This window comes from Opisthocomus hoazin, chromosome 4 (assembly GCF_030867145.1).
Source record: "Opisthocomus hoazin isolate bOpiHoa1 chromosome 4, bOpiHoa1.hap1, whole genome shotgun sequence".
Classification (NCBI taxonomy): domain Eukaryota; kingdom Metazoa; phylum Chordata; class Aves; order Opisthocomiformes; family Opisthocomidae; genus Opisthocomus; species Opisthocomus hoazin.
Window position 1 is genome coordinate 4,334,746 of NC_134417.1, and position 25,870 is coordinate 4,360,615.

Genomic DNA, 25,870 nt, shown 5'->3' on the forward strand with positions numbered 1-25,870 from the left:
CTTTTTGTCATTTGTCTCTTTTTTTGTTTGTTTGTTTTTCCTTGAATGTTTTTGTGGGTACAGCTATACCCACTGTATTTCTGTGCTCTAAACCTGTGTAGGCAGAATGGACTGTGTCACTATTTCTGATGCGCTAAACTGCCCGAGGTTACACTGACGGGAATGAAGGGTGTGGGTGAACCTCCGCTGCTCCTGCTGAGCCCCAGCACAGAGGCTGACTTGCAGCCTTAGATCTGCATAGTCCCTTCTGCGTTGGTCTCTGACCCTGGCATTGAGCTGGCAGTGAAATGAAGAGCGTGTACTGATCTCACATTTTGTTTAGGCCTCCGTCTGAAAATTTCTCATAAGTAAATTATAACCAATAAGCTGTAATGAAGTTTGTCCTTCTGTGTTGGTCAAACCAAGCATTGAAGTGTTCTGTGTTCTTGTGTGCAAGGGGGATTTGTGCCTCCCCCAGAACATCAGAGAGAATCATCAGTCATCGTAAGAGGTGTTCAGCACCAAAACATGAACAGATCTATGCCTCGACTACTCGGTAATATAATGTGTGTTACCAGTCACCCATAACTGATGTTAGCAGTTCACTACAGGTTAGATGCTGGTTTTGAAAAAAAATTTAATCCCTCTGCTTAAGCTCAGCTAATAAAAGCAATCTTGTAGTTGGTTAGCCATGGTTCAGAGTAAACATGGCTCCATTATATGCCAACAAGCACAGAGAAAGAAACGACAAGACAGAGAGCTTTCTAGTGTGTTGAAATGGATTTTTTCATTGTGCCATCAGTTGTTCTTTGTCTCTCCAGAAATTAAGAATGTGTGTGGTTTCTCAGTGTTCTTGTCTGCACACCTTGTTGAGTCTTTGAGGTTCCCTCACTGTTGGAGTAAAGCTGTATTTGTAGCACTGCTTACCCTGGCATGAGAAGTTTCTTTTGTTTGTTATGCTTGAGTTCCTCAGATTTTTCTTGTCTTTGCACCCACTGGGCTCACGCTGGCAAACTGTGACTGTTGTTCACAGTACTACGCTGGCTAGAAAGTTTATGTATCAGAGGAGGAACATCATAAGACCTTTTTTCCCATCAGTTGCCTTCTGAAAGGATTAAAAATCTTTCATTAATATTAACTTAAAATATTTCTGAAATGTTAATGATATTTTCAATATTATACTGATTTTCAGTGTTTATCCACCTGTGTGTTGCAGACAGGTTCAAAATTAGTACCTCAAAAATAAAAGGTATGCGTCCCTTCTAATGACATGTTTGATCTGTTGGAAATAATATGAAGGAGGTGAAGGAAACACTCTGACCACTTTCAGCAGTGCTTTTTTGTTCTTCATGCATTAACATCTTACTGGCATGGTTGCCAGTTCTTTTTATCATAATGTATCAAGTTTGGATGATGTTTAGATGTCGACATCTGTATCTGAAATTCCTTTCTGATTGAAATTCCTGGTACCTCCAGTATCTCTTTCTGTCACTTTGAGGCTTCATGATCTGTGTAAGAAATGCAAGATAGTCAGTTCCTCCAAAGAGCTGATGTCTTTTTGCATCTTGTTAATATGACATATACTATATAATTTCAGTGGTTTTTCTATTTTCGTAGCATTTAGGTCAGAAATAGACCATTGTGGTCTGTATACTACCTCACTGCATAGCTCAGACCATGGAATTGCACCCATTCTTGTATTAAGCCAACATCATCTTTTCCAACCCTCATTTTTCTGTAGTAATAGTAATACGAGTTTCCGTTAATTAGAGGTTTGGGTGAGCCAACCTTAGCAACCATAGAGGCAGAGCCAAAGTTTTGAACATCATCGATCCCCCTTTGAACATCATCGTTCCCCCCCAGGTCTCGCTGCAGTGGCTGCTCCCCTATCCTGGTTGCCACAGGTACCTTGGCCATTGCAGCGGGGAGCTGGGCTGCTGAATGTGGAGCAGGAGGTGGCACTGGCCTCGGAGAAGGCATGTGGTGTCACCCCAGAGAGCGAGGCTGCCCCTTGGGGTGGCTTCTCCCAGGGAAGGAAGCTGGTGGTAGAGCAAGCCCCAGTGACTGCACTGCTTTATGAGCTGGTTCCTAATGCATTCTGCACAGATTAAGCTTTGCTTTGCTTGCTTCTCGCAGTTCCCTGGAATTTTATCTCACAGTTATTTTACTTACATAATCATTATGCAAGATAGATAATCCCAATGTTCCTTAGTCCTTCCAGTGGTTCTGGATAAAAAGAATTGTTATGCGACTGCTTTGATCTTGCATAAACTGAGGCTGCTGTTGAACAGATTGGTCCCACCTCCTCCCACGCCTATAGCTGATGTTTTTTGCACCTTTCTTGTGTGTTTTGTAGTCACACCAAGAAATAGATTTAATTAGAACCTGACGCTGTCTTTGGTGGATTTTTTCCAGCTGGATCAGCTCCCTGATTCAGCTCGTCTCTTGCAGCAGCTCAGACTTATTCTTGGTTGGGATGACTGTATAACCATCACCGTATCTATCTTATTTAGGAGGAATTGTGTTTTACATATTCGCTTTTACATATATACTTCAGCTTAAAAACATCAGAGCAGCTGCAACTGCATTGTACCAAAAGTCCAGTATCTTGTCTCTCACAATGACAGTTAAGAAAAAGAATCAGAAGACAAAAAAAATATTTTGGGATTTCTCCCTACCTCTGTCTGCTTGCAGCTCAGGGTGAATGCGGTGTCTGTGTTTTCAGTAGCCTTGGTGGCTTTCTCTTCCCAGAGTTTGTCTCTTCTCCCTGCTAGTAGTCCTCTGTGGATAGTGTCTCTGCACCTGCCTCAGCTATTTCTGGGAGAGAGGGTCTGTGAAGATTAATAATATACAGACATATGATATTAAGTATTATCCATGTGGTTTGTGTTAAAGGCATATTTTAATTTGTCCTTTGTGGTATTTTAACAATGCTGTATTCTCTGACTTGAAGGATGGGTAATAACTTTAGGTTTCCTCAGACTGTCTCAGAAACTCCGTAGGAGTTGAAGGATGCCTTCTCTGAAGTTCAGAGGGTAAAATAACTGCAACTATTACTGTCATTTAAACTAGTATTTAGTTTTTATATTGCTAGATAGATTTCTTCTTGCTTTGCTTTTGGTTGTATGCTACTGAATTAAAAGAAAAGCAAAATGAAAACTAGGTACATGTTTTCATGCTTGTTATTCTAGGAATATTTTAACCACCAGATGAAGTATTCATTAACTAGAAAGGTATCCCTTAATACCAAATGTATTTTTCCGCAGTCATCACACAAGACTTCTTTTCCCTTGTGATGTAGTAAGATGTAGGGTGATGATTTTGCTGCTAATGTGAACACCTGTGCCAGCAGTGCAGTGTGTGAAAACATTTGTAGCTGGAAATACACATTATACTTAAAGCCGGAGAAGTCTTTTGCTTTTTAGAATGTTGTCATTTCTTGAGATATCTAGAGTGGTCAGTGAACTCTTTACCAGTTGTGCTAGCAAAGGAACTTGAATCATGTTTTTAATAAATTGATGAGTCTCTCTTATTGGGATAGCTGATTTTGTTTCTGCACTCCTCTAAGGATTTTTCCATATTCATGTTCAGTGTGTGTGGGTAGTTCTGATGCTTTGTGGCGTCTCAGAACCATTGATGCCCGTGATTGGCCTATCTTCAACAGACACAGCCTCTTGGAAACTGTGTAACATTTCAGTTGCGAGAGATTAGCACCTACAAAACTTCTGGACCACAGTAGAAAATATGCTTGACATGAGGCTTTTGAACGGTCCAGCCGTCATTTCTGAGGACTCAGGTGAGGAAATGCACTCTGAGCAGTGTGGGTCTGCTGGGACGAGAGTGCTCGTCCTCAGTAGTTCCTGTGATTATAATCCATTTGAAAGAAGAATTTTCCCAGTACCAGAAGTGTAATGCCAGTTCAGTTGTGCCATTGTAATACTCTCATAAGAGAACTAAATATCTTCCAGTGGTGGTTTTTTCCCCCCAAGTGGTTACGTATGATGTTACGCTGATTTCCCCACATGATGATATGTAATGCCCATTCTACTGCATAGAAATATGTATTTATATGAAATGCCAAACACAGGTATCTTTGTATGAAGTGTATGAATCCCTTTGTTTAGTTGGAAATAAACACTTCTGGGATTGTATTCCTTCCCTCTCTGTGCTTCAGGGAAAAAAAAGTTGGAGATAAACACTGCATAAAGCAGATTTTACCATCTTTGCTTATAATGAAAGAACGAGAAATATTTACTGTTACATTAAAGTAAGATTTATTAAAAAGAGTAATTTGGGCTTTTCAAAAAGTGCTAGCTAGGTGTTAGAAAATTGTGAACTCCTTTGTAATTTAAAATAACCATCTTTAGAGGAAAAGAATAAATTGCGGCTTCTCAATCTACAGTTCTTTTCTGTTAACCGTATATTAGATTTTTCAGTGGGTGCGTATTAGGCTTAGTGCCTGCAATCTGGAATGCAGCCGAACAGTCATCCTGAAGTCTAACGCACAATCTTAAATCGCACATACTTTCACACGTTAGGAGCTACCTTCTCGCCAGTAACTGTGTAATTACTTCAATCTTCACAAAATTTGACCTTAAGAGACTTCTCGTCTTTTTTGAAAAACCTTCCCAGATTCACTTAAAAAAAACTTTTACACAGAGGATTGCAAGTCTTTCACTATTCCCTTTCTTTCCCTGTGTTCTTATGTTCAGTGTACTCTAAGTTCTTCTCACTATCCATTAAACCGTATTTTCTAGCATTTATCTTCTCTTTGGGCTGCTCTTATACAGATCATTGAAATCTTTAATTTTATTGTGCATTCTTTTTTTGTTTTAATAGGCTTCGAATTTCATTGGAGTGACTATGTTTTTTGGCAGATGTTAGTACGAGCTTTGATTTTGGGTTTATTTCATAGCTTTAATGTAAACACACTGCATGCCCATGCTAGAGTCATTTTTATGTTCTGTCATGTTCACTGCAAGTGAAGCATGTCCATGATCAGTTGTATGAAATGGCAAATTGTTTAAATGTTCTTTATACTTGATTTGCCTTGGTTTACAGTTGACTCAGATCTTACACTTGAACATACACTTTGTATATAGTGTCATTTGTTTTCACTGTGTGTTAGTAGCACTGCTGCCAGGTTGTTACTTCATTTAAATTGTGAAATAGCTTTTTTTTAAATCAACTTTCATTAATATTTAGTAGGACCATGCTAATTTGCACGACCTGGCAAGGTATCATCTGCAGTTAGTCCCTCTGGTTCCTCCAGCTCTTAATGCTCCTAAATGCAGTAATGTTCTTGCACTGAAGGAATATGAAATAGATTCATAGCTGTAAAGCCTCCAGGAGGTAATAAGATAACTAACTTCTTTATTTCATTCATTGCATCAGACTTCTGCTTTTACTAACAATCCGAGCTGCTGTTTGCTCTTCAGTACTAGAAAATGTTCTTATTTATCTTTTAGCAGACTTTGAGATGTGAAGGTCAATATATCTGCAAGTCTCCGTGATTGATTTTAAGTTGTTTACTCAGACTATGGATCTATTGTGCTACTTGCTTGACTTTCTCTAAGCTCCTTGTTTCTGTAGGGTTGCCTGTTTGGCATGTTCATGAAATTATGCTGCATGGTGGTTCTTAAAACAGAATCACCGGGGTTAATTATTGTGAGCTACTCTTGAAAGCTGTTACAGGCTTTTGAAAATCTCTGCACTGACCATGTGCTGCTATACATCGTCTGCTGTTTGCAGAAGACCTTGATTTTTCACTCAGTTCTCATAAGAGTACAAGCATGTTCAGATTTTAAAAAAAATATGCTTAAGAGTCTCATTTTTGTCACATGTACTTCTATAGACTTGCTATGGTGACTGACCCAAAGATGCAGTGCATCTATGTATATATGTATATCTATATATATGTACATATATATGTATGAATGTGTATATCTATATGTATAGTTGTTCTCGGACAGCAGGGAGTGAAAGGGGGTCATGTGGCTGTTGCTGGAGAAATCTTGAGTTGTTACCTGTAAATGAGCTAGATAATTTTTACTTTGCTTAAAATTTAATTCCAGTACTGCTTGCCTCACTCCAGTCTGGCAATGAAGATGAGCAGCTGAAGAGTTTTTTGTGCAGTTTCTCGCTTGACGTGCTTCATAACCTCGTTGTCAGGGGAGCCCGTGCCTTGTGCATGTGCCTTGAATTTGGTGAGTCCCAAAAGCATGGGTCTCCTGCACCTGGGCAGAGTACCACATGTACTGTAGGTCTGGTGCTTCCCAGGAATGCTGAATTTATCATGTATTTCATGCACAGCAGCCAAGTGCACGCTTCCTTGTGGTAAATCCATGCTTTATACTGCACCTGAAGGTAGAAACATCTGCAAGCAAATGGGTACCATCAGAACAACTCAGGCAATCTCTTCCTACCATCTTTCATAAGTGTTTCTCAGAAGTAGGGAACACGACTCTTGTGAGGATGAATTCTTCTGGTGGATGGAGCCCGCTTGTAGCTACTTCCTTTCTAACGAGCTGTCTGGTCCTTCCCTTCTCCTGTCACCGTGTGTGCCTTCACTGCAATATCAGTTCTGTGTTTGGGACAGATGGCAGGGAGGGGGCCAGGGCAGGATATGTCTGGGCAAGATGGTGACCAGATGTGGGTTGTCGCCCTGAGTTTGCTCTTTGCTTGTGTCTGAGAAGCTCTTGCAAACAGGGTGGCTGGGTGGAGGCTGCTAACAAGATAAAATCATCCAGGAGGGTTTGCTGTACCCTGTGGACTGTTGGTTACGAATCCTTGTTTTTGACAGGAGTCTTTCTCTCTATGCATGTTTATGCAGAGTAATTCCTTTTCCGGCAATGATTGCTCTTTGCACCATTTGTTACATTATTGCCTGTTCTTTAATTTTTTTCACTTGTATGAGAACGTTTTCCTGGTATTTGGACTACTGCTGTTTTTTCTTGGTTCAGTTGATACTTGTCTCTATTTTAGGGCTGATGTGTGTAATTTTTATTTTTTCATCCTGATATTTTCAGTTTTTATAGCTCTTTTCTGTTACATCAAAAGTCAACAGTTTGATGAAGTTCCAACTGTTGTAGCATATGTAGTCTGGCTTCATTATCTCCTGTTGCCTTAAACTGTAATCTCTAAAAAAATTTACCAACAAGCATGCCAAGTGTGCATGAGGGGTTGAGTGATGTACATCTGTGGGTGTTATTTTGATACACTGAAAGTACCCCTCCAGTTTTTAGGGCTTAGTGAATACAATTTGTGTGACTGTGCTGATGGCGACAGGTCAGGTGCCTGTATGTGCCTCGTCACCCTAAGCTCCTCAGCCAGTCGGTGGAGATCTACTTAGTGCAATCAGGAGCCATCTCATCTCAGGGCGCATACCTGCTCCGGACAGATGAACTATGCTGACAGCTCCGCTGAAGATTGACTGTAGATGTGTACGCGTGTGTGGACACACATACACGCTGCGTCGAGTATAAGGGGAGTGACTAGCTTGTGTGACTATCTGGGCTGTGCATGTACAGCTAGGTGAGATGAATCCTGCCCAGACATTCCAATTTTTCTTTACAGCTTTGTCAGTCCTCTGCTAGGTCCAGAGAACACACGAGGCAGTCTTTGCCTGCTGTCCCTGCTCGGAACCTTCACTCGGATTTTGCTGCTTTCTTTATCTACTGATGCCACTAAAGACTCTGCATTGGCTCAAGTCTGCTCTGTGGGTCTGGAGATCAGCTGCTAGTCTTTATTTTTCTGTGAATTGCATTATGGTTCAGGGTTGAAAATACAAGTATTACGCTAGATAGGACAGAGCGGGCCCTTAGCACCCAAGGACATAGCAAGTGCCTCACAGTTCTGTTTGTGTAAAGAGACAAAAAGTATCAGAAGGGAGATGAGCTGCACTGATGCACTGGCTTTGAGGTACTGCTGCAAAAATCAGTTGAATAATTGTTTAAAAGAAGCAGAAGCAAAATTGAAATATATTCCTCCAAGTCTTGCCCCTCCACTCTGCCTTTTTTTTTAGTCCCGATGGGTTCACTGGCAATAGTTATAGCACAGTCCAGAAACAGTTGCAGTGTTATAGCCGAAGGGGCAGTACGTTGTAGCAAGAAACAGGAGTAAAAGTGAACGTGGAAAGAAATCTCTCAGGCCAGCCTTGCTTCTACAGGGAACGCTTTATGTGAAACTGGGCTGTGGACGGCACGCAGATACTGGCAAACTAGTTATTAACACTCAGGAAAAGCATCTGAGGTTTCCCAGGCTCGGAGAAGAATGCGGTAGACTTCAGAAACTGTGAAGAGATGTGTGACAAGAGTGAGCGAAGATAAAGATATGGAAGTATTTCTGTGCAAGCTACAGGGCGCAGAGTAGCATTCTTCTGCCTCAAGGAAGGTGACCAGATGGGAGCATGGAAAAGACAAATAGGGGGTTGAGGTTTGTTTTCTCTTCTTCCATAAGAAGTATGTGGCATCAAATGGATCTAACAATTGGCGGGTTTAAAACAAAACAATTCTTTTTTTCAGTGAATAATTAACCTTGAGACACATTGCTGCTTGATGGTGTAGGTATAAAACTTTCTGGTTCAGACACTCATTCATGAGAGAAGAAATACACTGTGGTCTTAAGGGTCTGGGAGTGTAACTCAGAAGTATCAGTGTATTCTTGCCCTTGCCCCCATTTATTCTTATGCTTTTCCCTATGTGTATAAGCCCTGTTGGGGAGGTGAACCTGTGGTCTGACCCAGCACAGCTACTGTTTTCTTCAGTGAAAAAAAGAGCTACTGGCAATTGCATGTTGTTCTGATATCTATGCTAATATAGCTGTTCAAACAAATGTTTGAAGTTGGTAGTACACCAGCAAGTCTGGTCATTAAGCTTTGTCAATATTTGGTTTAGTAAATAGTTTTTACATTTGGCTACATTTGGTTTTGTGTGCCCTGGAGAATTCTGCTGACTGATTGCCATGATTGATGCTTACAGGAACAAGTCTAAATTCATGATGAAATAACAGTGAAACATTCAAGATGACTGGTTTTGTGCTACTGCTTGATGTTTCCTCAACTTTTGTGAAAATTAATTTAAGGCCAAGACTTCCTTTTTAATTTCTTCAAAGTAGCAGATGGACCTCTTCATAAAATTGCTTCTCCTACTGTGCGTGTGTGTGTCTTGGTAGACAAAACCTCTAAAAACTTAGTTTCCTTGCAAACTGAGTGTTTAGAGATTCGTGCTGGTTTGCTGGTTGTTGAATAACATGGTAATACCGATAGTCTGATCCTGTCTTGGGTTAAGAACAAGTATAGTGAGCTGTGTTAAACATGGAGTGTTTTGGCTCAGTTCACAGCGTTGTGTATGTCTGTAGTACACACACAACTGTTTTCTTGCTGCTTCCCTTTTCTCGTACGCTTTCTAAGGTCCCACTGGCAATCAGGGAAGTTTGCACTTGGATAAGCTAGAGAGGGATTTTTCAAGATCCTATCCTCATGTCTACCAGTTTAGAAAGAGGCAAAATTTTTCTGAGACGTTGAATTATTTGGATTTTGTCTTTCCTATTAATTCTTTTTCAGCATGGTTGGAAGCTGGTTGGGGGATGTGTGTGTGTGTTTAGCGTTTTTTAAAATTAATTTTATAGAAATCCATTGTGAACCTGAACTCCAAAATAAAATAACTCCATTTGCAAGATGTGCTCTGATAGTGTAATCAAGCTTTCTTAATTAATGCTGCCACATGTATGGAACAGTAAAGATTTTTTTTTTCTGCATAAAATAAGTAAAGCATAGTATTTGTTTACATTAAATATACACAGTTTCTTACCTTCGATGTTTATGTAACTGAGGAACTTGGAATACTGTATTTTAATGATATGAAAGGAAGCCATGCTTGTCTTCCTTAAACCGTGAAGCAGACTGAAAAAGACCTCACGCAACCCTCTTGCTTTTCTAGAACAGTTTTTAAGCATTTCTGTAGTTATTTTATTTGCTTTGTCCTCACTGCTTCATTTTACCTACCTCTGGAGTTTTAAAAATGGTGGGTCTGCACAGCTCTGAGAGGGTTCTGTAGTCAGAGCTGGAAGGTGAGGTATCTGCATGGGAAGCAGCTCTAGGCTTTGCTGTTGTACATCTCTGCATTCCTTTCAGCTGGTGTATATCTGCCATTAGCTCTTTCTGGTGCTGGGATTGCACTTTAATGTTGATTGGCAAAATTCATTTAGTGCCCTTTCTCATCAAGCTACTGAGGCACATTTTCTGTCCCCAGAGATTAATGTATGACAAATGTTTTTGACACCTGTATGCTTTCTGTCCTCCTCCCTGCTATTAGTCATAATGATGACTGCATGCTACACCTGCGTAACAGTGATTATAAAAATACCTCCTGGCTACTTATAGTTCTGAGTGCGGTTTGAAACTGTGACTTGGCTTCATATACTGTGATTCAGGTGGCTTATTGACTCTTAAACACTGTAAGACCAACTTCTGTGTATTATTTTTATTTACAAAGTATTCCTCGTTGCATTCTGTCGTCCTGAACTGTCGACGGTGTTTCTGAATGACTGATACACTACTTTGGCCTTTATAACTACTGAGATGTTCACTATGAAATATAAATTCAGTTTTTATTGCAAAGTGTTTCTACTCATTGGTTTACTGGGAATACGTGTTGGTCATTCTGAATGGAATCGTAGTGTGTGGGTTTTTTTCAATGCAATTTTGAAACTGGATAAATACTGCAAGTAGAGTTTTGAGGAATTACAGTAATTTCAATTTGAGCCTGTATCTTCTACAATTATAATACCAGAAAACAATGCATATAGTTCTGTTCTCTAACAATATTTGTTCTGTCTCCACCCTGAGAGAAGGTGTATAGATTTTTGAATTTGTACACATGTATAATCATGCAAAATAAATGCTCAGTTATAAAATTATATAAATTATATTCTGAAAAGAATAATTCATTTGCCTTTAATAAAATACTTTTTAAGAGTCTCTGATAAGTATTCTTTTTTTCTTGACAGTCTGTGGTGGACGACTGGATTGAATCATATAAACAAGACAGGGACATAGCACTTCTGGATTTAATCAACTTCTTTATCCAGTGTTCAGGATGTCGAGGTACAGAACGTTGGAAACAAGTTGTATAGAATAAATCTGACAGTCATACAAACGTGTATTAGTGCAAATGCTGGTAAAGATGTGGGAGGCACATGGATTGGTACTCGTCGTATGCATGGTTGATGTAGAAATATTGTCTACGTTCAGGAATAATTTTATTTAAAGCTTGTTTGTCAAGGGCCTACCCTTTCTTTTTCTCACTTTCCTGTCATCATCCTAAAGTGTACAAATCCTCACAGAGACACTCATCAGGAAAAGGAGACAAAAGATCTGTCATTCAAGGTAGGCGTATCTTTACTTCCCCTTTCTATTTCTTCCCATTTTTTTTTATTACATGAATTGGTAGGTGTAGCTATACCTGAACTTTGCTATTTTTTCTTTCTTTCTAGGAAAATTATGTTTTTTTAAACTGAAGAGGAAGGAGTCAGGCTTCCATTGACTTCAGTTAGCAAGAAAGATTTCTCCTGGATGAAGCACCAATCTTATTTCTTCCTCTGTAATACTTTATCAAGTCAGCAGCAAGTGGCCTGCCTTTTATACCCTGTTTAAGCAGTCTCCATTACCAGGCATGCGGCAGTCAGTCTTCCTAGCATTCTGCTGCCACGCTGTACCTTCTAATGAATTTTTCATGTGTTGTCATTTTCAGTTAACTCAGCCTTGAAAAGAGAGAAAGACAAAGCTCTACTCTCTCTGTGGCACCCAGAACCAAACCATTTACTGTTTCCTCATGCTTCCTGTAATTTGCTTTGACTAGAATTGAAAATAACCCACAATTCAGAAATTCTTCATTTTGTAACTGATGTGGGAATATACCTTTAGACATCAAATCAACTCGGTAGAAGTCCCTTGTCTTCCTTCTGAAGTATAAGCTGAAGTCCCAAGTACAGTTAAAAGCATCAGAGAAGAAGAAATATGAGCCGTCAGCAGCTTCAGCAACCCTTTTTTACAGCTCAAGGAAATAAACTTATTTTGTGGGTGATAGGAAAGGCTGAAGCTCTGGAAGCATTCCGTGAAAGGCCTGAAGCTTGGCGTTTAGATTACCAGCCTGCGTCAGTGTCTGTCCTGCTCACACAGATTCCCTAAAATATTTTTCAGGCTTGTTTGGCAGCTTATGTGGAAGTAGTTGTATTTGGTTTGATTTTTTTTAACACTCTCCTAAAGGTGTATATGAAAAAAAAAGCAAACCCACAGGCTTCTTTCTAAGAATTTGGGCAGCATTAAACCAAAAGGATCCTTGGCCATATGTTTTTATTCTTGTTGATGCAAGCTTTTGGTAGAGGCATGTCATAAATATATCTTCATTCCCCTGCTGCTCTCTAATTTCTGCTTCCGTTCTTTCTCCTTGTTACAGAAAGCAGCACTCTTATAAGCTCAGAAGATTTATATTTTTTAAACCTCTTGTTGCTGACTGATGCAGGCTGAATGCCCACTGTCAACCATATGCTGCTGAAGCAATTGCTTCCCAGAAGAGCTTTCCGTTATTGGCCGTGAAGCAGCAGCGCTTCAAGTGGCTGATGTCATTTACTTTCTTTTTTTTTTCCTTTTTTTTTTTAAATGGTGACTTTCTATCCATTTTCAGTTCTCTGCTTTGTACCCTGAGGGATATGTTTCTGATGAGCTTGCTTTAGTGACCTTCTGGTCCCAAACAACAATGGTAGAAGAAAGGAAGCAAAAATGACTTATCCTCTGAATTTATAGTATGTTTGGGGGATTTATTTCTGTGTGGAATTTTTGTAGTGGGTACAGTAACAGCTGTAAACAGGGTTAAAATCCTGGCAAACAATTCTGTTCTCCCCAATTTCCCGTAACATGCCTGTTTTCTAGAACGAGTAAAAACTTTTATCAGAAGAGATTTTACCCCGCTTAGGGTAGAATGCATACTGAGCTGTCCTTAATGGAAACGAGGGATGGAAATCTGGGGATTTTCTCTATTCTGTGAGGAAGGCCATGTTTCTTTTTCATGGGAAGATCATATGCTCTGTTATGACACTTTTGTTTCCCTTTAAAGATTTTGTTGACATTCTTGTTTGTTTCCATTTCTGGTAAATAACAGCTCCTCTTGAATCTTAATGGCTGCTTTATCTTCCTCAATATTCCTTAATTTTCTTCTTTTCAATTTGGTCCACTAACATTGTCTCGAATTCTTCAGCCTTCTCTCACCGTGTTGGATCTAAATGCTTACTGATAATGTATCTGACTTTGTGCTCATTATCTTGAAGGGAGGAGGACAACTAGCTTGGGAGGAGGTTCCTTGGGAAACTGTGAAAGTGTTGCTAGGTTTAGATATCTACCATTTTAATAGTGCTTAGAATTATTTGATATTTGAATATATGTAAAATGCACTTAGCATCACATGTCTTTCAAAAGATTTGGGCGGGTAAAGAGCATGTGCCTATTTTCTGACTTTAATTAGAAATCACGTAGGCACCAGACTGTTTTATTTCGCAATAGTATTGACCCTGACAAAAATATCTTTCTATTTAATGAAAGATTGATTTTTATGTATTTATCGCATTCACTTCGGCCGCTCATACACTTGAATGAATCTCTTGGCATATTCCAGCTTTGCTTAGAGATGTTCCTGTAATGAGAAGTGATCTATTGTAAATATGAATAAGCAGGCATGGTATGTAAATTGTTAGTACTAAAAAAACTGTAAAATTAATGTATTTTGCAGGCGAACTTTAAAGATCTGTACAACTTAAAATTGAATAAATACAAACCAAATATTCAAGCACATCTGTCCTTTGTCAGCTCTTCTATCTATTTCATCAGTTACTTGCTCTATAACGTGTTCTGATTTGTACAGTAATGCCCATTAAAACAGGAGAGATTTGTTTTTAGCATGACTTCAGTAATCTTCCTGGATTTTTAAAGGATCATTTGGTATGAATTAGATATTTGTCCTATTGAACTACAAAAAGCATCTCAATTTGATAATTAGATTTGTACGGGAGTCAAATCACTTTTCATGCCAGCTTTCCACTAGTTTGTCTGCTCAATCTGTATGTTTGTTGCCTTTGCTGGTTTTGTTTACAAAGAAGGAAAAATAGTTTCTTAAATTTTTTTTCTTTTATCTTGCCATTTTTTTCTTCAAGAATACCATCAAAAATCCCTGCCTTTCACATTTTGTCTCTGTAGTCTTCTCCATGATGTTATATTGTATTTCTGTGGCAGAAAAATAGTTAACAAAGAGTGATAAAATCACCTATTTACTTTTTGTTTCCCGCCCCTTTAAAATGCGTTTCGTCTTCTACAGGGAGAATCTTGTGTCAGATGGTACCTTAGAAAGATGAAAAAGTTAGTTTTAAAATACTTTTTCTTCCTGGAAAAAGAGCAAATATATGCTGGTTCCAGTCCTTGGAAAAAACAGGTTTGTTTGTTGGTAGTAGGTGTTTATTTTCCACACTATTCACAATCTGTAACGCAGGTGGTGGTGTATTTACCTTCTTACTTCTCTGTCAGGAACTTAATTTAGGGGTTTGTATTTTTAGATAACAGGGAACTTTTTTTAGTTCAGGCTGTCGTAATGATAAATTCAATTTTTCAAATAACTTTCACTTGGCTGGGGGTTGGAACTGTACGGGCGTGATCAGTGTTCAGAGTTTTCTGGTTTTTTTTTCAAGAGCTCTTGTCCATTGCTTTCTTCTTTGTAGCAACATATTTTTGCTTTATTTCCTTTTTTTTTTTTTTTTAAACAGTTACGTAGAGCACTGTGTAGTATGCTGAGATCTCTGAGCTAGCTGCAAGCAAGCTGAAATGTCTAATCAGCAATATGCATGCCCAGGTCCCGGAAGGATTATAACTGTGTCAGTATGATGCTGCATCTGGGCTAATTAGCTCTGCCTCTCAGACTGAGTAATTAGCTCAGGTATCACGCTCTGCTGCTATGACAACCAGACTGTTTCCATTTCTGGAGCTCCATGGATTTAGAGCTGACTGGGGTATCTGCAGTACTGTCTGCCTTTGCCTTCTGTTATTGATATAAAACAAGCAGAAAACCCCACAAACACTCTGACCTTTCTACGTTTTAAAGGCGGAGAGCCATGCTTGTGGAATAAATATTGGGTTTTTTTCCTAACCAGAAGCAATTAGTGGTTGAAACAGCCTCTTAGCTGTGAAGGACAAACCAACCCATCGAGTCCGTGTAAAAAAAGCAGCTTTCTTCTGCAGGGAAAAAAGGTCTCTCACATAGTTCAAGAAGAGAACTACTTGACTGCTTTCACGTATATAGTGAAATAGTTCCCGTTCTTCCCCTCCCATCCCTCTCCTTCCCTCTCATTTCTTTTCTGATAGGTAAGCCAGAAACCTGTACATTCTTAAGCAGCTTTTCCCAATTGGTTTGAGCACTGCTTCCACTGCTACCCATACCTCTGTCAGACAGCTCTGAGACACCAGTTAGTGACAAAACAAATCTGGTGGAACTCCCTTACTGTTAAATTCTTAGCAGTGTTGTAGCCTTCTCTGGGTCGTAAGGAGCTCTCCATTGAAGTATTTTTGTGATTTGGCACACTGAAGGTTTTTTTTAGGAGTAGACGGTGAAAGAAGCAGGCGAATTTCCTTTATACGATGTTTCTCATACCTTATTTTTCCCTGCAATATCTTCTCTGTAGATTCTTGTGTTAAGGAACAAGTGTTCAAACTGCCACCTGTCAGCCTTGGTTGCTGGTGTTGTTCAGGGTTGGGGTTTTTTCAGTTGTGAGTAGGCAGGAATCTTGAGTATGAATTTTTTGCCCAGTGCTTAAAGAGGGACATATTTTTGGAATTTTTCCTTGTGAATCAGACACTTGGGGATCCACACTCTCTTCCAGCTTGAGCCTTGAATCTCGAGTTGTTCCTCCCCTGTTCTAGTACGATCTTCTGAAAAATTCTGTGATTGAGTGCTGCAAACTGAGCCAACAAGTGCAGGACTTAGGAGTTAGCTTGTTTGAATGCAGAATGCATGCTCATTTTGATTTTTATTAATGTTCTGTGCTCTTCGTTAAGGGCCAGCTAATAGATTTCTGTTTTGCCAAAGTAAATTGAAGGCTAAAACCATGAACAAGCACCGTAAAGTGGCCATTGTATGGTCTGGAAAAGAAAATAACAAGTAACTGCTTGCTTTGCTGTTGGACAGGATTTCAGAAAGTGAATTAGCCAGGAAATAGTGTTATTTATTCTGAATAATAATATTTTAATAGGGGCTATCACATTGTAAATAGAACAATGGTTTAAAAAAATAGTCTTTCCTCATTTATTTGTACACAGTTTTGTTTTGTGATCGATGGAATAATATCACTTTATACAGATGGACGTTACTGAGCATGGCAAGAAGACTGCTTGATCAATATAATTTCCTGCAAATGGTCCTTTCCTAAGGAACTGCAGTTGTTAGTGAGAAATGTTGCTGGCTTTGGCATGTGTTAAAAAGCTTTATCTCTTCACTCATTCGTGTATTATTAAGTCGATATAATAAACATTTAGTATTTTGAACAAATTAGAAAATAATGCTATTCATTGCATTGGAGCCTGTATTTTTATGAAGGGTATAAAATACGGTTTCTCAGAGTTTCTTCAGCAAAATCCCTTTTTAGTGTGTGAGTATAGGGGAGAATTTGCAAATTAAAGGATTAATATGCATTAAAAAAAATTGATGCTTACTCAGTTGTAGTAATGTCAATGATGTATAAAATGTTTTGTATGCACAGTATACAGGAATAAATACACCCCCAATAACTACATGAGGCAGTTAAAAACATGCTGTTAACATTCAAAAATGGGAAGGTAAGGCTGAAAGCTGGAAATGACTTAATTTTAATTTTAATTTCACGCATGGTGTAGATAAACTAGATCTGAACTTTGTACTTTTGTTTCTGAGCCTTGAGGTAATTTTTACAGCGTGTTTATCTTGAAGTGAAAGCTTATAAAATTCAAACTGAAAATAAGATGCAAATTATTAACTGGCTTGGGTGGAAGATAAATGAGATTACCAGGCATGCATTAATGTTTCATCACTTCAGTTCTTTAAAGGAAGATAGGTAAGGTTAAAAAGTTCATATCAAACACCTGACAATTAATGTGGTTACGTCAAAATTAATTTTTTGTGGAAAAGTACAAACTTTTGATGTTTATTGACATTCTTGAAACTAAAACTTTAGTTTCCTTGTGTATATTGTTTTTAAACCAAAAAGATTTTTCTTCCTCTTCGTTGCTGAATAATATCTATACTTTTCATCTCATGTACTCTTTCTTCCTTACTATTTTTTTTGCTGTTCTTTAGCTCTTCAAAGTTTATTTGGCTATGGGAGAAAAAGCTACAACTTTTTTGTTTTTGTTCTTTTGAGTTTTGCATCTCCCTAACTCTTCTGGGGATGGGAAACCTTGAAAAATTAAAAAAAAATCACATCTGAAAATGTAAAAAAGATTTTAAATAGTACATCACATTTTGTAGCCACCTGTGAACTAATAGCATCTTTTTCTTAAATGTGCATCCTACTACTTTCAGAGACTAGTGGAAAAAAAAAAAAGCAGGAATTTGCTGACCTTTCAGTACAGGGGACGTGAAGGAAGGGCATACTGGTCTGTGGTTTCCAAATCTGAATGAAATACCTGCTGTGTTGAGGTCTGACTTCAGTCCAAGATTTCACCCTATGAATTGGTTACAGGAGCGACGGTAATTTAAGCCAAACATATTTTTTTTTATTACTTTCTACCTGAATATATTTAACTATTCATGTTTCAAGTATGACAGCAGACCAAAAATAAGCTGGCTTTAAATCGACTTATTAACCAATTTATTAACATGAATTAACATAAATTTTCAAATAATTTAAAATAATTTTATTAATTGACAGAGCTTGCAATACTAGAATATTTTAGAGCAAATTATAATGTAAGGAAAGACAAATTACCTTTGAAATAATAGTCTGATAGCAAGTTCTGCACTGCCAGTTCTGTGTAATATGTTCAAATCTCTGCTGAAAACAAAAGCACTCCTTGTAAGTATGGAGCAAAGTGTACATTCTACTCCTGTGTACTACTTCGTAAAGTCATAGCTTATAAAATTATTTTTGGCATTGCTTATTGGAGATAATTTGATGTAAGGCTTTTGAACATTACTGCTTGTTTTCCACTGTATTAATTTAATTACTTACTTATCGATCTCAGAAATGGTACTACTCATGTGACTGCAAAGTTACTATTTGAGAAGTCTCTCAGATCGATGATGCTTTAATGCCACAACTTTTTAGGAGAAGAGCAATAAATACCTCTTGGTGTTAATGATTCAGAATAGTTGCTGTCTTACTAGTCGTATCTGTGTCATTTCCTCTTTATGCTTAGTTTGTTTTCTGTATAATACAAATTTGTTACCAGAGGGACACCTCTGCACTGAGCAGATAGAAAAACATCAGTTTGATATTTTTTGACAGTATCGTGCTAAGAATTGTGAGCAAATGGTGCCTATATATGAGTTTGTGTCCACCTATGCATGAGACGCGTTGCTGGATTATTTTTAGATGACAAAGATCTAACTTTCAATGAAGACAGGAACTAATCATGAAAAACAATCAAATACCACTCAATCTTAGCACTTTCTTGCTGGGTTACAAATAGGGAGGCTCCTCGTGTCTCTAGCCATTCCAAACACGCAAATTTTGCTAAAGGTTGAGTCAGACTTTTTCCAGACCAAGGGTGGGAACTAAATTCCAAGAATGATATTTCTCTCAACAAACACTGTAATTATGATTCTCTGTCTTCTGCACTAAGGAAGGCATAGATTTATTTTATTAAGCGCAGTGCTGGTACACACTTCAGTAACTACTTTTGAATAGAAAAAGACAGGGACGCTTAAAGAGCCTTATTCTCTGGCACAAAGAAAGTGGTTAAAACAAATCTAATATTCTCTTAATCTGCAAGCATTCAACAGTAGCTGGATACAGAACAAAAATTGCAGCTTGGGTTTCAAAAAAGATACATATAAATGTGGAAAAAAGAAAAACTGGGTGCTTGGGCAGACACAATCCTGCTCACATTCCACTGCTACCTACTTCATTCCCTATTTATACCAGTCTAATCGTATTGCCTCAGTCATCTTTAGCTTCAGCTGTGACTAGCTGAGCCTTAGGATTTTTCACCTCCTTTTAACTGGAAGTTGTGGCATTTTCTGGCACTGCTAGGGTCAAGCCCATTACATGGAAGACTGGTGTAAGTGGACTTTACCTCCATGTTGTCGTCTTTCCCTTATTTCCATCGACCAGGAAGCATGGTGGAATGTTTTTGGGTACCTGGAAGGGTGGAAAAGGGAGTTGTACAAAACTTATGAAATCCCGTAGGAACAGTGAGGAGCTCCCTTGCCAGCGGTCTCTGCACCCTTGTTTGAGTAAGGAACTGACTGTCATCAATGTTTCGCACTTCTGTCAGTTAACACCATTAACTTAGGTTTCAGCTTAGAACAACTGGCGTTCATATTCTTCACCTGTAGCATTGGGTCCTGAGTATTTCAGTTTGAAACTGCCTGATTTCATAAACGGATGAACTCAGGAGTTACGAGGTTAAAACACCTTTGACTGATTAGAAAGCCTTTTCTCTCTGGAGTAGTCTGGGGATTTTAATAGGCACCATCTGTTGTGGAAGTAAGCTTCTACAGAGTCATAGCATCATCTTTTGAAATATCTTTAGTGTACTGTGTCAGATTAAAGGGCCTAGAAATACTTCTAGCAACTTTGGGGAATGAAAACTGATTGTAGACCTATTTAATTGCATAAATACAGCAAATAACATTGTTATTTGAAGTAACCTCTTTTTTTAGACTCCAGAAATTATCAGAACCTAAAATTCTCAAGGGTTAAACTTCTAAAACAAGTTTTGCTTGAGGTCTAATTTAGTATGAGAAGAATACATATCCTATTGACCATGTTTATTCCCAGCATAGACTCCTGGATCAAGGTTATTTAGCCAACTGTGTGAATTGAGCCATGAAGTAATGCAGGTAGCTCTGCAGTAAGAGGTAGTGGTGATAAATTTGTAAGATATAACAAAAAAAATGACAGTGGTTTAAACAGAATTGTTGACATTGTGAAGTGATTGTTGTCGAAATTTAGTAAAACCAAATAGCAAGAAGTTTTTCGGAACTGTTGTTAACAAGATAGCTACCAAAAAATCAATAAGCTGCTTGGATTATCAATGTGTAGAAAGAGCAGTTGATGAATACTGGAAGTTTTGAAGACTAAATGATTTCTTTTGTATCATTTCTTACCACAGGTAATGATGGATAAGCATTTCAAGCAAAGGGATACTAAATACATAAATTATCACAGGAGAAGTGAAGTGTGAGAAATGGAGATACACATTTGAACAAAGGGCCGTTAGGAGTTTGCACAGTTTTATTTGAAATGCAGCAAATTCTCTGTCAAGCATTTTTAAGGGAAGTTGTGAATATGTTTGTGACTTACATGCTTGTCGTGGTTTAACCTTACAGCTGGCAGCTAAGCACCAGACAGCCGCTCGCTCACCACTCCCCTTCCCCCGCAGTGGGATGGGAGGGGGAACTGGAGAAGAGGTAAAACTTGTAGGTTGAGATAAAGACTGTTTAATAAGACATCAGTACTAACAATAATAATAATAATGATGATGATGATGATATTAATAATGAATATGCAAAGCAAGCTATATACAATACAGTTTGCTCACTGCCCAATGACTGATTCACAGTCAGTCCCCGAGCAGCGATCATGGAACCCAAAACTCGCAGATTTTGCAAATTTCACAGAAATCCTGAAAAAGACCAAACTCCCAGAAAAGTTTGAACTCCCAGACAAGAGAGGATTTGAACTCATGAAATAGAGGAAGATTAAAAAAAACCAGAATTCATGCCCCCTGGCCAACCCCCATTTATAAACTGAACATGACGTTCATGGTATGGAATATTTCTGTTGGCCAGCTTGGCCTAGCTGTCTGGCTGTGCTCCCTCCCAGCTCCTGCACACCTGCGCATTAGCTGAATATGAGAAACTGGGAGAAGTCCACAATAAAATTACTGAATTAAATAAGATATCTAAAAGAAAATGGAAGATACTACATTCTCTCTAGAAGAAAGCCATATTGTTGCAGTGTACTGGCATCTCTTAAACATAAGGCCAAAGTAATGTGGCAAAGCCATTCTGCACAAAAGCTGTTGAAAAAAATGTTATATGGCCAACTATTAGAAGAAACTTTTGGTTTTTTGTATTGATGAAGAGGAGGCAGATGCATTTTGAGAAAGGAGCATCTTCTGAGGTTAGTAAAAGATTGCTGTTACTCCTGTGTTCTCACTGGCTGCCTTTTAGACAGCTGGTTTTTCCCTTATGGTGAAGAAGACTGAAAAATACAACATTTAACACACCAAGTGAGGTCAGGTATATTTCTACAGATCCCGGTAACAACATGAGTAATTTCTTCCAGTTAGAGCTGGATTTATGAAGAATCCCCATTTTCCTTCTGAAGTTATGAACCAAAAGAACTAGAGAATCATGTCATCACATTGAATCCCATATCATCCTAACCGTGACTGTAAATCAGCCTCTCTGATCTTGAGACCGGTGTCAGTTTTCGATTCTGAAACTGGAGGAGAACGGGAATGATGACAGTTGCTGGGCCAGTGAAGTTGCAGAGTGACCTTTCTACTTTTAACACCAAGTCCTGTAATAAGAATTTCCTGTCTTAAGGTTTTGCTTATAGTTTAGAGCTAGCTGAATATTCTCAGTTGTGAAGTAAGCATCAGTAGGGAATATAGTGGAAATCATTAGAATTCTTTCTTTAGAGCCTTTGAAGACAACTTGCGGTCTGCAGTGAAGTGGTTCTTTGAAAACTACAAAAATCTTAACTGATTTTTGCAGTTCAAAGTAGAGAATCACATACACTAACATGTTTACTTCTAAAGAGAGAAGAAAATATATTCAACTATTATGCCTGACTAGAAATCACAATTTCATCTTGGTATGGCACCATTGGTAGAATATCAGCAAACCATGTTCTTTTAAGTTTGTTTTCATATATTGCTTTATTGTTTGGCCAGTGGGTGACCAGTGACGGAGTAGCTTTTTGCTCTGGTTTATGAGGAGGTCTATTTTATGAGTCAGCAGCACTTTTATTTGTAATTTTCCAAGCAGCTGTTAAACCCTAAGTGTTTTCAGCCAATCACCACTGAATTTACTTTGAGAAGATGTAGTCCTTTCCACTAATGATGAGATGCATCCACAGGTCCTGAGGGAACTGGCAGCTGAAGTTGCTAAGCCACTAAACATCATATTTGAGAAGTCTTGGCAGTCTGGTGAAGTTCCCACCAACTGGAAAAGGGGAAACGTAACCCCAGTTTTTAAAAAGTGGAAAAAGGAATACCTGGGGAGCTACAGGCCAGTCAGTCTCACCACTGTGCCCAGCAAGATCATGGAGCAGATCCTCCTAGAAACTATGCTACGGCGCATGGAAAATAAGGAGGTGATTGGTGACAGCCAACATGGCTTCACTAAGCGCAAATCGTGCCTGGCAAATTTGGTGGCCTTCTACAATGGGGTTACAGTGTTGATGAAGAAGGGCGGAGCAACTAATGTCATCTACCTGGACTTGAGCAAAGCATTTGACACTGTCTCACATGACATCCTTGTCTCTAAATAGGAGAGACATGGATTGGACGGATGGACTACTCAGTGGATAAGGAATTTGTTGGATGGTCACACTCAAAGAGTTGCAGTCAATGGCTGTATGTCCAAGTGGAGACCAGTGAGGAGTGGTGTTCCTCAGGGGTTAGTATTGGGACCGGCACTGTTGAACAGCTTTGTTGGCGACATGGACAGTGGGACCAAGTGCACCCTCAGCAAGTTTGCCGATGACACCAAGCTGTGTGGTGTGGGTGACACGCTGGAGGGAAGGGATGCCATCCAGAGGGACCCTGACAGGCTTGAGAAGTGGGCCCATGCGAATCTCATGAAATTCAACAAGACCAAGTGCAGGGTCCTGCACGTGGGTTGGGGCAATCCCAAGCACAAATGCAGGCTGGCTGGAGAATGGATTGACGGCAGCCCTGAGGAGAAGGATTGTTGGAGAAGAATGTTGGTTGATGAGAAGTTCAGTATGACCCGGCAGTGTGCACTCACAACCCAAAAAAACAACCATATCCTGGGCTGCATCCCCAGCAGCGTGGGCAGGAGGGCGACGGAGGTGATTTTGCCCCTCTGCTCCACTCTGGTGAGACCCCCCCAGGAGTCTTGCATCCAGCTCTGGAGCCCTCAGCACAGGACAGACCTGTTGGAGCGGGGCCAGAGGAGGCCACAGCAATGATCCGAGGGCTGGAACCCCTCTCCTATGCGGAAAGGCTGAGAGAATTGGGGCTGTTCAGCCTGGAGAAGAGAAGGCTCCGGGGAGACCTTGCTGAGGCCTTTCAGTACTTACAGGGGGCTTGTAAGAAAGATGGGGACAGGCTTATTGGCAGGGCCGGTTGCAATAGGGCAAGGGGTAATGGTTTTAAAGTAAAAGAGGGGAGATTTAGACTGAACATAAGGAAGGATTTTTTTACAATGAGGGTGGTGAAACCCTGACACAGGTTGCCCAGAGAGGTGGTCGATGCCCCATCCCTGGAAACATTCAAGGTCAGGTTGGACGGGGCTCTGAGCAACCTGATCCAGTTGAAGATGTCCCTGCTTATGGTAGGGGGGGGTTGGAACTAGATAATCTATAAGGTCCATTCCAGCCCAGACCGTTTTATGACTCTGTGATTAATACATAGTGGAAAATACATACTGGTCAATTCCTGGTGCCGCTTGTGGGTATTTTAGTAATAGATTGGATTTTTAAGTCCTGATTAACAAAGGAATCATAAGAGATTCAAACTGTCTTGCATTTTTTATGTGAGTTACAACGAGTTTCTTCTTGATGATAAGGATGCAGAAAACCTGGATGAGTTAGTTTGCTTTTTGTTCTCAAGATTTGTTATTAATGTAATTTTAATTTTTTTTTTCTGAAGACTGGAGACTCCGGTCTTTGGGGCTAGCATCAAGATAGTAAAGGTTTGTAGTTGATGCGGAAATTTGACTTTCTGGTGTCCTGTGCAGAATACAGCCTATTCTCCCTTATGTCATACGATGTCTCACTGTTGAATGTGGTTTTTTGACAATTTATAACTAAATCCATGGCGTAGAGTTTAATGTATGATGTGTACGTTTGGAGTTACTTACACTTCTATCAAACAGATACTCTGTGTGTGTATGTGGTGGGAGAGTACACTGCAGCTCTGGAGATTTGTAAACCCTGTGTGTCCTGTGTGACTGGCCCACTTGTAGCTGCTTGCAGAATGTTGCAGACAGGAAAGATACCAGCCCGGGCCCAGTATGAGCACTTGCAAATCATTTTGTCTAATAGCAGCAAAGGATGTTCTCGCTCTCAAATTTGTTTGATATCTGATTTTCAACCCCCTTTTTTTTTTCTGGTTTCCATGGTAGCCTGTAACAGTAGGATTATATTTCATTTATGTGTTGTTTGGAAAAAGCATTTCATTTAGCTCTGATAGGTCATTGGCTACTTCCTTGGGATTTTTTTTTTGAGACATAGCAAATCATCCCCGATACCTCTTCTCTACCCCCAGTGGAATTTTGTAGATGCTCCTCATAACCCTCTTTTCACCACACTTTTTCATTCCAGTTCTTTCTTTGTATTAAAAGTGCAGTAATTAAGACCAAAGAGCGAAACTACATTCATATGATGTTTATGACCTAATCTTAGGTCCCGTGGTTCTCACCTGCTAACCCAGCTGTGACAGCCAACTTCTATCCTAAGTTTCTGAGATAACCTGCATTCAAATGGGGCCTTGATGTAAACAGTTTGCTGATAAGGAGGAGTGGCTGAGTTCAGCAGTTCCCAAGGCGTTATCACAGTACAGTCATAACTGCTGGGTGTAAGCTGCTTGCGCTTGAGAAAGACAGGGTGGCCTGTAACAATTGTCAGTTGGTTTAACTTGGCATATTACTTTATTGCTTTGGTTGTCTGATACTTTGGCCAGTGATTAGTTTGTAGCACTGATTTGCATATTATGTATATAATGCCATGATTATTTCTTTTACTTCCTTAAAGGCGAATATAAAAGTTGCATTTAGTTTTGACAGTGCTTCTGTGCTTGAATGGTAGGTTAGTAAACTTAGTGATTACAGAGGTGTTTAATATGTTTTAGGGGGAAAAAATAATCAGAGGTTGCGGAAGGAAGGAAGATTTATAGCATATTCAGAGTGAGTAAGTTAATTGATCTCAACTGTGTACTGCAGTAATATTAGTATAGTACAGTATAATGTAATGCATATTAGTATGGTGCACTATTTTAATTTATTAAGGATATTAATTGTAGCATACAGTATTTATAGTTGTGCTTGCTTGCATTGGCTTTGCTCCAGTTATGGTAGGTTATAAAATCAAGAGCAATACTACAGACCAGGTTTAATACCCAAGCTGTGAAGATGTGAGACAAAGTTAAACTGCAGGGCTTAGATTTACATTTAACACGCACAGATGAATGCACAGATGGATATCCTCTAGTTTTCTTTCAGGGAAATACACACAGAATTGATCTTCCTAAGTGGCTAATGTTTCCTAGCGCTCTGAAGGGAGACTAAGCAACAAGCTGCTCTTGGGAGCGGTGAGCATCTGCACTCCTCACCCCCTGGTAGTGTTCCTCTCTGCCTGCCTGTGTTGAGCAAAGCTCGCACTTCGGTCTGATCAGAAACAGGGAGAGACATTGCACTGTTTTGAAAAATGCATTTAACTCGTAGGTATTTTGAGACTTTCATCT

At 39.3% G+C, this 25,870-nt stretch overlaps 1 protein-coding gene across 3 annotated transcripts in view; it reads left to right on the top strand.

Annotated features, from left to right (window-relative positions):
* The window catches only part of STAG1 (STAG1 cohesin complex component), a 198,063-nt gene that overhangs the window by 62,031 nt on the left and 110,162 nt on the right, over positions 1-25,870 (top strand). For all 3 annotated transcript variants that reach the window (XM_075417654.1, XM_075417653.1, XM_075417652.1), the window contains one exon: positions 10,987-11,083. In XM_075417654.1, the coding sequence (XP_075273769.1) occupies positions 10,987-11,083 (97 nt within the window). The remainder of the gene's footprint in view (positions 1-10,986; positions 11,084-25,870) is intronic.